General features: G+C 39.3%; 1 protein-coding gene across 2 annotated transcripts in view; it reads left to right on the forward strand.

The window, feature by feature from the left end:
• zbbx.L (zinc finger, B-box domain containing L homeolog) overlaps positions 1-14,604 on the forward strand; it is a 93,318-nt gene that overhangs the window by 20,727 nt on the left and 57,987 nt on the right. For both annotated transcript variants that reach the window (XM_018263738.2, XM_018263739.2), the window contains exons 2-5: positions 53-169; positions 1,984-2,097; positions 3,654-3,726; positions 12,835-12,883. In XM_018263738.2, the coding sequence (XP_018119227.1) occupies positions 105-169; positions 1,984-2,097; positions 3,654-3,726; positions 12,835-12,883 (301 nt within the window). In that variant the 5' untranslated portion in view covers positions 53-104. The remainder of the gene's footprint in view (positions 1-52; positions 170-1,983; positions 2,098-3,653; positions 3,727-12,834; positions 12,884-14,604) is intronic.

A 14,604-nucleotide genomic window follows, 5' to 3' on the forward strand; every position in this document is an offset into this window, starting at 1 on the left:
AATGCCACTAAACGTAACAGACAATTTATGTAACCTGTATTTTTATTTGCAGGAAGGATTACTTATTTTGTTGTCTAGCACAGAAGGGTTAATTAAAAGGCATCATGAATACTGACTTTATAGTAGTGACAGCTGCAAAAAGTGGAACTTCTGTCAGGCTGAAAGCAAAGTAAGTTAAATTCATGATGGTTATTACTGTTGTGTTGTTGCTAGATATAAAGGGAATCAATATTGACGCACCTAAATATAAAGGGGAATAATATTGGTACTAGAGATGGATTCGCGGGGAACCTCCGTGTTTCGCTGCTGGCGAATAAAAATTTTTTGGACACCGGCGACAATCCCGACGCCACCGTCAATTAAAGCCGCCCATTGACTTTAATGCGTATAAAATTATCGCCAGCATCGGAACTGACGCCGGCGTCAAAACTCACATTTTATTTTTCTTAAAATCTCCAGGGCCTCGGCCTAAAGCTTGAGCCCCCCTACTACCAAATAAACTAATTAATGAAAAGTCCTAAGATTCATTAATGTGAGGGATCTTGCTGTTTTTAAAAGATGAGCCTTTAATAGCTTCTGCTGATATCCCAAATGAGAATATTCAAAGATTCAAAAAATGAAATTATGTTAAAAATAATAATAGCTTGGCATTTCTGGCTTTAAATTAACTGTCACTAGAGGATCTTTGATTTGTGGAGCAAAAGTTATTCTCTGTCATTCAGCGCATTAATTAAACAACCTGATATCCTCTGTACACTCTCTGTCCTTTTTCACCTTCTGAAATTAATATAACTAGTTTCTCAATTGCCTGGATTTTTATGGAACCAAGTATAAAATAGACACAATAAGTAACAACTAATTCTAGAAAGCAATGATGTTCTGCTTCACTTTAACCACTATGCATCCAAAATGATTTTTTTTAGAACACCAATGCAATTACCTGCACACCATTTTTAGGATTAGAAATACTCAGGTTTTGTTTGCTAAGTGGATATCATTAGTCTTATAACTTTCAGGTGCTGAGAAATATTCATACTGACAATGCAACAAGCTACAGTTCTCATCAAAACATAATAAACTCCTACGTAATCTGTATGTAAGGAAGTTACCTTGTGGTCTAGTGGGCAGCGGGGTCCAACTCCGCATCCCTAGCGTAGACGCCCGCTGCTGCGCTGCTCCCTTCCTGGTTCCGCGTTCCCCTATGGCGCATCCATTTCTTAAAGGCGCAGGCATGCTGGCGTAATGACGCCAGCACGCATTGATGCAAAATTCAAGGGGGATTCAGTCTTCAGCAAATTTCCCATTGTTAAGTTCTATTAGCAAGTTCCTGGATGTTATCCTAAGCGATTCCTGACTGATTTTATTGTGTTTGACCCTTGCCTGCCTGCTTACTACTCTGACCTCTCCAATCCTGACCTTGCCTGTCTGTGCTACGTTGATCTCTCCAATCCTGAACCTTTGCCTGTCCTCTGACTATTCTACGATCTGTAATCCTGATTCTGGCCTGTCTGGCTATTCTAACTGCTTGTGCTGGCCCGGCCTGCTTGTTCCTGGTGGTGTTCTTCCTTCCAGTATCCTGGTGAGATGATCATGCCCCTTTGCTAGTCCAGAACCGTTAGCTTTGCTCCTCTCTCTGTTAAGACCTGGCGGCATCCAATTAGCCGAGGGCTCCTCCCGAGGTGAAAGGCGGTTAAAGGCAGAAGTGAGAGCCGAGACCAGGGAGCTTAGCTTGGGTTCTGGATATAGGGTGCCGAACGTGACACTGTAACATTTTAATAATTTTTTTACATTTTATTACTAAAATTAGATGATGTTTCAGTGCATCAAAAGATAATCATTGTGATCCATGATAATAATGTATGACTGTTTACTTTTTGTGTCCTGACCCAAAAAAAAAACCTCTGAGTTATAGCAACCAGTTGTAACTATGTCATAGCTCTAACTTTAGCAAGAAAGAAATTGGATAATGTCACCTTTGTTTAGGAATACACAGGCATTACGTGTGGAAAATATGCATCTTGAGATGCAAAATCAGGAGATGGAACAGAAGCTGAAACAACTACTATCAAGCATGAGCAGGGAGAAAGAAGAACGAGAGTAAGTCAGAATTTGTGAAAACCATGGTCAGCTTTATTGATACAAGAAATGTAACTGATATTGTAATAGCCATTACTACACATTTCTTTGCAAAAAGAAACAGGAATTACTGTTTGCCAGTGGCGTAACTATAGAGGAAGCAGACCACACAGTCATGGTGGGGCTTGGATTACAGGGTCTGCTTCCTCTATAGATAAAAAGTAAAAAACCCTCCCCAGCCGCTCTCTTACCTGAGGCGGGGAAGGGGATCGGAGTGTGCCTGGCTCCACTGAAGATTTTTTCTGCAGGGGAGCCCGGCGTACTCTAGTTATGCACTACTGCTTGTTTACATTCACAAATAGTACATGGATTGTTTTTGGCACTTCACCTTCCAAAACAAACATTTTACTTCTCTCTGAAATTCTAAAATGGCTGTTTTATCAAATTTCAAGTTTGCGTATTTTCATGATTGGTGAAATCCAATGCAGAAAAAATCAAATATACTTATACATTTTCTTTGGAACTTCAAATAGTCTGTATTAATTAATGAAAAAACACATGAAAGTAAAAACTCAGGAAGTAAAATATGACAACGTTCAATAAAAGTCAATGGGTATTGTCTCACAACTTTATATATTTATTTATTTTACCCAGTTCATTAAGACATTTCAGTTTTTTTGCCTCAAATGAATGGAACAATATTATTCTTGCTGGTGTAAGAAATGTTTCTGCAAAAAAACAAAAAGCCCGGGAATACTTCTGTCCCAGATTTTTCTTAAGTAAGCTAGTTTTGTTGCAAGGCTTTTTTGGTGCATTTTTTTTGTCCCCCAGACCTTGAAAGTTAGTAAATAGGCCTCTAAGTGTTAATTGAAAGGTATACCTTTTATTTAAAGGTTCTACATCCCAGTTTTGTTGTCTTTTATAGTGTATGCATGACAAATGCATAAAACATCTAATAATTTATGCTATATGTATGAAGCCCTATGTATGAGCTGGAGATGTAATAGTTTTGCAGAAGCATTATTCAACCATTGTAGCCACAGATGCTTAGTTGAGCTCAGTTTCCTGTTCCATTCATATTCAAAATAAAACATCTATGTATAAAACAAAACATCTAGTGACAAGCGATGTGCACACATTAAACTACAGAGAAGACTATATCAGGTTCATAAGGTGGGGAACTCCAGTTATATAAATTGTTGTTTATCAGCTGTACCATACATTTTTTTATGGTACATTCCAACCAGCTTGTTGCATTTATCATAAAGAGAAAAGGTCATATAACCAGGGGCGCTGCGTCAATGAGGCGAATTTCCGGTTCTTCTAGCTTAAAGAGCGCAATTATGCTAGCGTCCTGGCCCTCTCCGCCACCCTCGTGGACCCCCTCAAAAAAGGTGAGCGCACGGGGGGGAGGGTGTGTGGCAGCAACAGCAAGCTGCCTCAGGCGGCGGAGGAGCCAGGATTGCCCCTGCATATAACCATTACGTTTAGTAAACCTCAGTGAAAACAAAACCTTTGTACTATTCTATACAAAAAATATTTTTTCACATTATGATGTCAAGCTTTATTTGTTACAGGAGATCAAAAGGCTATCATTGGAAGTCTGGCCAAGCTGGAAACCAAAGTCAGGATAAAGAGAATATGATAAAGGTACAACACTATTGGTTATTGGTATAAATTTTGGTGAGGGGGCATCATGTGAGTTAAAAGTTATAGTCTCAGTAAAATGCAGAATTACAAATGGCTTGCATGTACAAATACAGTACTACAGGTATAATGTAAAGCATGTTGACCGTATTGCTTGCATCTCAATATATAGGATATTCAATATTTATAGTCTTCCTTATGAAAGTTAAAGGTTTATTTTTAATAAATAATAATCAAGACTCAATGTAGTCATCATGGTGTGCCTTAACCCTTTAAGTGCCAGCAGAATTTCACATTTTGGTTACGCGAAATGCCAGCCGTTTTTAAGCATTTTGTGCTCTCTCACTTTAGGGGCATTTTCTGAGGGGAAACCTATAGTTTACCTAGGAAAACTATACATTGTTTTTTTCGGTAGAAACTGAGCTTTCTAAATCTGCCTGAGTTTTCATGTATTTCCACCTGTGCAAAAAAATTTATAGTGCTAAATAACAAAAAAAAATGAAAAATTACCATTTTTCATTGTATATCAATTTATACCAGAAAAATATTTCATTTTACAGATGAAAATCCAACTGATTTGGAAAGCCTTATGTCTCTCGAACGTGCCAATACCAGATATGTATAGTTTTAGGGAGATTTAGGATTTCTGTACAGCAAAAACTCCCGGCAGTATATTACTGAATTTTGAAAGCACTAAGGCAGAAAACGGCATGCTTTAGATTCCAAGGCAAAAAATCCTGAAACCATAGGTTTACCCCAGAAAACCATACATTTTTGAAAAGTACACATTCTGCCGATTACAAAATGGGTAACTATGTCTCTCTACTCCCAACTACCAAACAGAAAAGCTTGTCTGAACATAGCGGTTTTTCAAAATAAAATTCAAAATTTTGAAAAATCATTTCAAAGGTTTTATTTTGCTGCTCCGCATATCCCAAACTATATTACGTACCAAGAAAAAGCACCTGAAATATGATTGCCAGGGGTCCACTGAACAGTTTGATATCCATTATGCATAGGTTTACCAAAGTATCTGGCATTTAGAGACACAAATATGAAGTTAGCGCATCCAAATTGTTCAGGACTTTACTTCAGCTACTGAGAAATCAACACATTGACTGCATTTTTTGTGGGGTAAAAACACAGAAATATATGTTTACCCCCCAAACCCATATATTTTTGGAAAGAACACATTCTACAGAATCTAAAATGGGTACCCATGCCTTTCTGCTCCAAACTACTGAGTCGCAAGGCTTTCCCAAAATTGTCGGTTTTGGTGAAATATCTGAAAATTGCCTCAAAACTTCAACTTCCCAGCACCATATCACCCATGTATCATTACGTACTAAGAAAAAGCACCCTAAATATGATTGCCAGGGTTCCTCTGAACATTTTGGTGGCCATTGTTCATAAGTTTACCAAAGTATCTGGCATTTAGAGGCCCCAAAATGAAGTTAGCGCATACAAACAGTCCCGTGAGTAACTTCATCTAATGAGAAATCAACACATTGACTGCATTTTTGTGGGGTAAAAACACAGAAATATATGTTTACCCCCCAAAACCCATATATTTTTGGAAAGTACACATTCTACAGAATCTAAAATGGGTACCCATGCCTTTCTGCTCCAAACTACTGAGTCGCAAGGCCTTCCCACAATTGTCGGTTTTGGTGAAATATCTGAAAATTGCCTCAAAGCTTCAACTTCTCAGCACCATATCACCCATGTATCATTACGTACTAAGAAAAAGCACCCTAAATATGATTGCCAGGGTTCCTCTGAACATTTTGGTGGCCATTGTTCATAAGTTTACCAAAGTATCTGGCATTTAGAGGCCCCAAAATGAAGTTAGCGCATACAAACAGTCCCGTGGGTAACTTCAGCTAATGAAAAATCAACACATTGACTGCATTTTTGTGGGGTAAAAACACAGAAATATATGTTTACCCCCCAAAACCCATATATTTTTGGAAAGTTCACATTCTACAGAATCTAAAATGGGTACCCATGCCTTTCTGTTCCAAACTACTGAGTCGCAAGGCTTTCCCACAATTGTCGGTTTTGGTGAAATATCTGAAAATTGCCTCAAAGCTTCAACTTCTCAGCACCATATCACCCATGTATCGTTACGCACCAAGAAAAAACACCCTAAATATGATTGCCAGGGTTCCTCCAAACAGTTTGGTGGCCATTGTTCATAGGTTTACCAAAGTATCTGGCAGTTAGAGGCCTCAAAATGAAGTTAGCGCATACAAATAGTCCTGTGGGTAACTTCATCTAATGAAAAATCAACACATTGACTGCATTTTTGTGGGGTAAAAACACAGAAATATATGTTTACCCCCCAAACCCATATATTTTTGGAAAGTACACATTCTACCGAATCTAAAATGGGTACCCATGCCTTTCTGCTCCAAACTACTGAGTCGCAAGGCTTTCCCACAATTGTCGGTTTTGGTGAAATATCTGAAAATTTCCTCAAAGCTTCAACTTCTCAGCACCATATCACCCATGTATCGTTACGCACCAAAAAAAAACACCCTAAATATGATTGCCAGGGGTCCTCCAAACAGTTTGGTGCCCACTGTGCATAGGTTTACCAAAGTATATGGCAGTTAGAGGCCCCAAAATGAAGTTAGCGCATACAAATAGTCCTGTGGGTAACTTCAGCTAATGAAAAATCAACACATTGACTGCATTTTTGTGGGGTAAAAACACAGAAATATATGTTTACCCCCCAAACCCATATATTTTTGGAAAGTACACATTCTACCGAATCTAAAATGGGTACCCATGCCTTTCTGCTCCAAACTACTGAGTCGCAAGGCTTTCCCACAATTGTCGGTTTTGGTGAAATATCTGAAAATTGCCTCAAAGCTTCAACTTCTCAGCACCATATCACCCATGTATCGTTACGCACCAAAAAAAAAACACCCTAAATATGATTGCCAGGGGTCCTCCAAACAGTTTGGTGCCCACTGTGCATAGGTTTACCAAAGTATATGGCAGTTAGAGGCCCCAAAATGAAGTTAGCGCATACAAATAGTCCTGTGGGTAACTTCAGCTAATGAAAAATCAACACATTGACTGCATTTTTGTGGGGTAAAAACACAGAAATATATGTTTACCCCCCAAACCCATATATTTTTGGAAAGTACACATTCTACCGAATCTAAAATGGGTACCCATGCCTTTCTGCTCCAAACTACTGAGTCGCAAGGCTTTCCCACAATTGTCGGTTTTGGTGAAATATCTGAAAATTGCCTCAAAGCTTCAACTTCTCAGCACCATATCACCCATGTATCGTTACGCACCAAAAAAAAACACCCTAAATATGATTGCCAGGGGTCCTCCAAACAGTTTGGTGCCCACTGTGCATAGGTTTACCAAAGTATATGGCAGTTAGAGGCCCCAAAATGAAGTTAGCGCATACAAATAGTCCTGTGGGTAACTTCAGCTAATGAAAAATCAACACATTGACTGCATTTTTGTGGGGTAAAAACACAGAAATATATGTTTACCCCCCAAACCCATATATTTTTGGAAAGTACACATTCTACCGAATCTAAAATGGGTACCCATGCCTTTCTGCTCCAAACTACTGAGTCGCAAGGCTTTCCCACAATTGTCGGTTTTGGTGAAATATCTGAAAATTGCCTCAAAGCTTCAACTTCTCAGCACCATATCACCCACGTATCGTTACGCACCAAAAAAAAACACCCTAAATATGATTGCCAGGGGTCTTCCAAACAGTTTGGTGCCCACTGTGCATAGGTTTACCAAAGTATATGGCAGTTAGAGGCCCCAAAATGAAGTTAGCGCATACAAATAGTCCTGTGGGTAACTTCAGCTAATGAAAAATCAACACATTGACTGCATTTTTGTGGGGTAAAAACACAGAAATATATGTTTACCCCCCAAACCCATATATTTTTGGAAAGTACACATTATACAGAATCTAAAATGGGTACCCATGCCTTTCTGCCCCAAACTACTGAGTCGCAAGGCTTTGCCAAATTTGGCGGTTTTGGTAAAATATTTTGAAAATTGCCTCAAAGCTTCAACTTTCCAGCATCGTATTGTCCATGTATCATTACCAGCATAAAGCATCCTAAATATAAACATAGGGGTCTACTAAACAGTTTGATGCCCAATGTGCATAGATATACCAAACTATGTGGGGCACAGAGACCCCCAAATGACAATATGTATAGACATTTTCACGGCTGACGCGCTGGCTGCTGCAATATAACCACCCGGTGTGTGTATTATGCGACATTAGACCACCTAACAGTACAGAGACCCCAGAAAACCATATATTTTCAGAAAGTACACATTCTGACGAATCCAATATGGGTAAATATGTGTTCCTACTGCAAACTGTCAAACTGCAAAGCAATGCTGAACGTAACGGTTTTTATCAAATTTCTGAAAATCGTCACAAAGCTTGAATTTTACCCCATTATATGCCCCACATTTCGTAACTTATCAGCATAAAACATCCTGAATATGAACGCCAGGGGTCTACTGAACACTTTGATGCCCAATATGCATAGATATACCAAACTATGTGGCGCACAGAGACCCCCAAATGACAATAGTGTATATACATTTTCACGGCTGACGCACGCTGGCTGCTGCAATATAAGCACCCGGTGTGTGTAATATGCGACATTAGACCCCCCTAACAGTACAGAGACCCCAGAAAACCATATATTTTCAGAAAGTACACATTCTGACGAATCCAAAATGGGTAAATATGTGTTCCTACTGCAAACTGTCAAACTGCAAAGCAATGCTGAACGTAACAGTTTTTATCAAATTTCTGAAAATCGTCACAAAGCTTGAAATTTATCCCATTATATGCCCCACATTTCGTAACTTATCAGCATAAAACATCCTAAATATGAGCGCCAGGGGTCTACTGAACACTTTGATGCCCAAAATGCATAGATATACCAAACTATGTGGCGCACAGAGACCCACAAATGACAATATGTATAGACATTTTCACGGCTGACACGCTGGCTGCAGCAATATAACCACCCGGTGTGTGTGTATTATGCGACATTAGACCACCTAACAGTACAGAGACCCCAGAAAACCATATATTTTCAGAAAGTACACATTCTGACGAATCCAATATGGGTAAATAAGTGTTTCTACTGCAAACTGCCAAACTGCAAAGCAATGCTGAACATAACGGTTTTTATCAAATTTCTGAAAATCGTCACAAAGCTTGAATTTTACCCCATTATATGCCCCACATTTCGTAACTTATCAGCATAAAACATCCTGAATATGAACGCCAGGGGTCTACTGAACACTTTGATGCCCAATATGCATAGATATACCAAACTATGTGGCGCACAGAGACCCCCAAATGACAATAGTGTATACATTTTCACGGCTGACGCGCGCTGGCTGCTGCAATATAAGCACCCGGTGTGTCTAATATGCGACATTAGACCCCCCTAACAGTACAGAGACCCCAGAAAACCATATATTTTCGGAAAGTACACATTCTGACGAATCCAATATGGGTAAATATGTGTTCCTACTGCATACTGTCAAACTGCAAAGCAATGCTGAACGTAACGGTTTTTATCAAATTTCTGAAAATCGTCACAAAGCTTGAATTTTACCCCATTATATGCCCCACATTTCGTAACTTATCAGCATAAAACATCCTGAATATGAACGCCAGGGGTCTACTAAACACTTTGATGCCCAATATGCATAGATATACCAAACTATGTGGCGCACAGAGACCCCAAATGACAATAGTGTATACATTTTCACGGCTGATGCGCGCTGGCTGCTGCAATACAAGCACCTGGTGTGTGTAATATGCGACATTAGACCCCCCTAACAGTACAGAGACCCCAGAAAACCATATATTTTCAGAAAGTACACATTTTGACGAATCCAATATGGGTAAATATGTGTTCCTACTGCAAACTGTCAAACTGCAAAGCAATGCTGAACGTAACGGTTTTTATCAAATTTCTGAACATCGTCACAAAGCTTGAATTTTACCCCATTATATGCCCCACATTTCGTAACTTATCAGCATAAAACATCCTAAATATGAGCGCATGGGGTCTACTGAACACTTTGATGCCCAATATGCATAGATATACCAAACTATGTGGCGCACAGAGACCCCCAAATGACAATATGTATAGACATTTTCACGGCTGACGCGCTGGCTGCTGCAATATAACCACCCAGTGTGTGTATTATGCGACATTAGACCACCTAACAGCACAGAGACCCCAGAAAACCATATATTTTCAGAAAGTACACATTTTGACGAATCCAATATGGGTAAATAAGTGTTTCTACTGCAAACTGCCAAACTGCAAAGCAATGCTGAACATAACGGTTTTTATCAAATTTCTGAAAATCGTCACAAAGCTTGAATTCTACCCCATTATATGCCCCACATTTCGTAGCTTATCAGCATAAAACATCCTAAATATGAGCGCCAGGGGTCTACTGAACACTTTGATGCCCAATATGCATAGATATACCAAACTATGTTGCGCACAGAGACCCCCAAATGACAATATGTATAGACATTTTCACAGCTGACGCGCTGGCTGCTGCAATATAAGCACCTGGTGTGTGTATTATGCGACATTAGACCCCCCTAACAGTACAGAGACCCCAGAAAACCATATATTTTCAGAAAGTACACATTCTGACGAATCCAAAATGGGTAAATAAGTGTTTCTACAGCAAACTGCCAAACTGCAAAGCAATGCTGAACATAACGGTTTTTATCAAATTTCTGAAAATCGTCACAAAGCTTGAATTTTACCCCATTATGTGCCCCACATTTCGTAACGTATCAGCATAAAACATCCTAAATATGAATGACAGGGGTCTACTGAACACTTTGATGCCCAATATGCATAGATATACCAAACTATGTGGCGCACAGAGACCCCCAAATGGATATATAGTAGATAAAATTTACATAGGCAAAACAAAATAACACAGAACAGTGTGAAATGCAAATAAATCACCAAAAACTAATAAAACCACAAAAATCAATGCTTTTTTTTTTCACACTAGTGTAATCGGCCACCAGAATTACCGTTTGAATATTTTAGCTGGGCCAAATCGATTATACGGGCAGAAACAAGTGAACAACACAAATGCAGAGCTGAAAATGCAATAAAATGGCTAAAAATTCAATAAAATGGCTAAAAATGCACCAAAATACCCAAAATTGCAATATAACCACCAAAATAACATACAAAAGCTATTGCACAGTACGGTTAGCGAATACGCTATTCGGAACGGCAATAAAACATTTTTTTTAGCCCAAAAAGAGACGATGCGATAAGAAAAAAAAAAAAAAAGCCACAAAGCCATATATGTACATATGCGTGTGCACAACGGGTAAATTGCATGTTATTTGCGCATGTGCGCGTGTGCAAGTGTACATGGGTGCTGTGAGTGTGTGTGACCCCCCCAATCCCTAAAAATCTATGTGTGAGTGTGTGTAAGTGTGAATGTAAGTGTATATTACTGTAATAAGTGTGTGTTGGTGTGTTTGTGTGTTTTTGTGTGTGTAAATGTTACACTTACCTGGGGTAGATGCTGCAGATCGATCAGAAAGGGTCCCACGCAGCAGATCTCCAGCTCCAACGATCATCAGCCATGTGGGGGCGGAGCTGGGCGGAAGTGCGGCGCAGGCAGCAGCAGGACGCATAGGAAACGCGTCCCTGCTGCTGCTTTGGGGCCCCTGGGCGATCGCGCCCCAGGGGCCACACGATCCCCTGCTCTGCTCGTTGTCTAGGGGCAGGGGATCGTGAAGGAGCGGAGCGAGCGGCTCTAACAGCCGCTCCTCCGCTCGCAAACCCGGAAGTGCTGCAGAACGTAGAATCTACGATCTGTGGCACTTTGGTCCTTTGATCCACAGAACGTAGATTCTACGTTCTGTGGCACTTAAAGGGTTAAATGTCTCTAAGGGGGTTATTTATCAAAGGTCGAGTTTTAAAGGTTGTGAGATTTTTTTATACCTCAAATGAACTCACAACTTGAATGTTTTCTGATTTAAGAAAGTTTTCCAGCTAAACCCACCTAAAAAACGGTTGAAGGAACCTATTTCCAGGTTAGGGGTATAATAAATATTAATAAATAATAATAAAAGAATAAAAAAAATGTGAGTTTTTAACCTAAAATTCCCATTTTGACTGTAAATACCCTTGAAAACTCGAATTTTTCAAGTAAAAATCAACTCGACCTTTAACGGTTTTAAAGGGATACTGTCATGGGAAAAAATTTTTTTTTCAAAATTAATCAGTTAATAGTGCTGCTCCAGCAGAATTGTGCACTGAAATCCATTTCTCAAAAGAGCAAACAGATTTTTTTATATTCAATTTTGAAATCTGACATGGGGCTAGACATTTTGTCAATTTCCCAGCTGCCCCTGGTCATGTGACTTGTGCCTGCACATTAGGAGAGAAATGCTTTTTGGCAGGCTGCTGTTTTTCCTTCTCAATGTAACTGAATGTGTCTCAGTGGGACATGGGTTTTTACTATTGAGTGTTGTTCTTAGATCTACTAGGCAGCTGTTATCTTGTGTTAGGGAGCTGTTATCTGGTTACCTTCCCATTGTTCTTTTGTTTGGCTGCTGGGGGGAAAAGGGAGGGGGTGATATCACTCCTACTTGCAGTACAGCAGTAAAGAGTGATTGAAGTTTATCAGAGCACAAGTCACATGACTTTGGGCAGCTGGGAAATTGACAAAATGTCTAGCCCCATGTCAGATTTCAAAATTGAATATAAAAACATCTGTTTGCTCTTTTGAGAAATGGATTTCAGTGCAGAATTCTGCTGGAGCAACACTATTAACTAATTCATTTTGAAAAAATGTTTTTTTCCCATGACAGTATCCCTTTAATGCTATATTTAATCCTACAGATGCCCAGCTTTGATTTACATTGATAAAGTAATCAGATATAATACAATCATTCCCAAATGCTCGTTTCATATATAATGCAGTCACAGGGGATTCAGGCAGCTTGCTTTGTAACTAAGAGTCTACAGTATATGTTGACAGCAGAACAGTATAGTGATTGTTTGTATATTCTAGGTTTCCTCTGGAAGAATAAAACTGAAAATCCTAAAAGATTCAATGCCAGGTAACCTATTCACAGATACATTCAGCTATCACAAAATAATTAGTAATGTAGTTCTTTAACATGTTGACACTTATCATGTTGCCTAGTGAGCTACAATTCCTATCACCTCAGGCTGTTGATGATTTCTTTTCTCATGAGTCTACTGATGAGTTGTATTTTAAAAAAAAAAGTTATCTTGTTGTACACAATTTCCTGCAGAGCTCTATTATTGTCTTAGCAATTACATGCTTTGGTTCAATATCCTGTGTTTAATTTCTCCCCAAAAAGCACCATTTCTCCACATGTTTGTGTGTTACTAATCCTCATTTACTCTATATGGCCAGACTTAAGCTGGCCATAGACGCAAAGATCCGATCGTATGAATCATTGTACGATCGGACTTTCCCATCTCCCAAACTGTCACTAACCATTCAGATCAAAGTCTTACCATTCCGACCAAATAAAGTAGTTAAAGAACAGATCAGCGATGTTCTGCCCCTGACATCAATCGTACGATAGACAAAGCTAATGACAGTCTCCCACTGAAAATCGTACGATCGGCAATACACGCAGAGATATTACCCGCAGCTGACAGAAATTTTCTAACCTGTCTGATCGACCAAACGACCGATCTCCGCCGGACGAAAAATGTCGGGACTCTCCACACACGGTCCGAAAATCGTACAAATCCACGATTCGTACGATCGGATCGTTGCGTCTATGGCCGGCTTAAATGTATCCAAAAACTAACATTTCATGTCCTCAGCTGGAACACTCACTGCTGAGTTCCAAACTATGGGCCAGATTCAATTCAGTGAGAAAAAGTTTTATCACGTGAAAAGTCTTGGCCAAGATTAAATTTTAGGTGCAATGCAATTCAGACCAACTTGCCTTACAGTTTATCACATGAAAACCTTACTGAAGTCTATGGGAAAAAATTTGGAACTGAATTAAGAGAAGTTTTTTCCCCTCGAATTCAAACTTGGCCATGAGTTTTCACGTGATAAACTGACATAACATTTTCTCTCTGAATTGAATCTGGCTCTATGTTGGAAAGCAATGTCAGAACATGAACTATTCATAAGTATGAGGTTCCATTGAAAGCAAAAAGGTGCACTATGTGCACTTCCAAAGATAAATTTAAATATTTCTACTCAAACTACCTTGATACCCCTGGGGCCACCCCCCCCCCCACCAGCCTCCCTTTCGTCTCACAATGATTCAACTCCCTAACCTTGTTCCACTGTTAAGTGATGGATTCTGGGTCTATCAACCATGTTCTTTTCATTCCTAAAAGATTTGTATAACCGTATTCATCAAATAGTGAGTTCTAACTTTTCACCCATTGATAAATAAAATTTTAAAAATCCCAAAGGAATGTTTATAACGTGGGTGAGTTTTTATTTATTAAACTCGTAAACTCACATTTTGGAAAATCCCTTACATTCTTTTGGCACATTTTTATCCCAGATGGGAGTGGAATCATTTGATTGACACAGCACAGGACACTGATTCTGGGAAAATTGGAATAGCAACTACAAACCAGGCCTGATCCCCAGCATCAGTGCCCAACCTCACTAATTCTGTTTTGGCTAAATGGAAGCAAGTCCCACCACCATCATCCAAAATCTAGTGGAAAGCCTTCTGACAGGACTAGAGGTTGTTATAGCAGCAAAGGGAGAACCAACTAATTAGTATACTTTGTTTAGGAATAAGATGTTGGAAAGGCAGGTATGTGGATT

The sequence above is a fragment of the Xenopus laevis genome, chromosome 5L (genome assembly GCF_017654675.1).
Source record: "Xenopus laevis strain J_2021 chromosome 5L, Xenopus_laevis_v10.1, whole genome shotgun sequence".
Classification (NCBI taxonomy): domain Eukaryota; kingdom Metazoa; phylum Chordata; class Amphibia; order Anura; family Pipidae; genus Xenopus; species Xenopus laevis.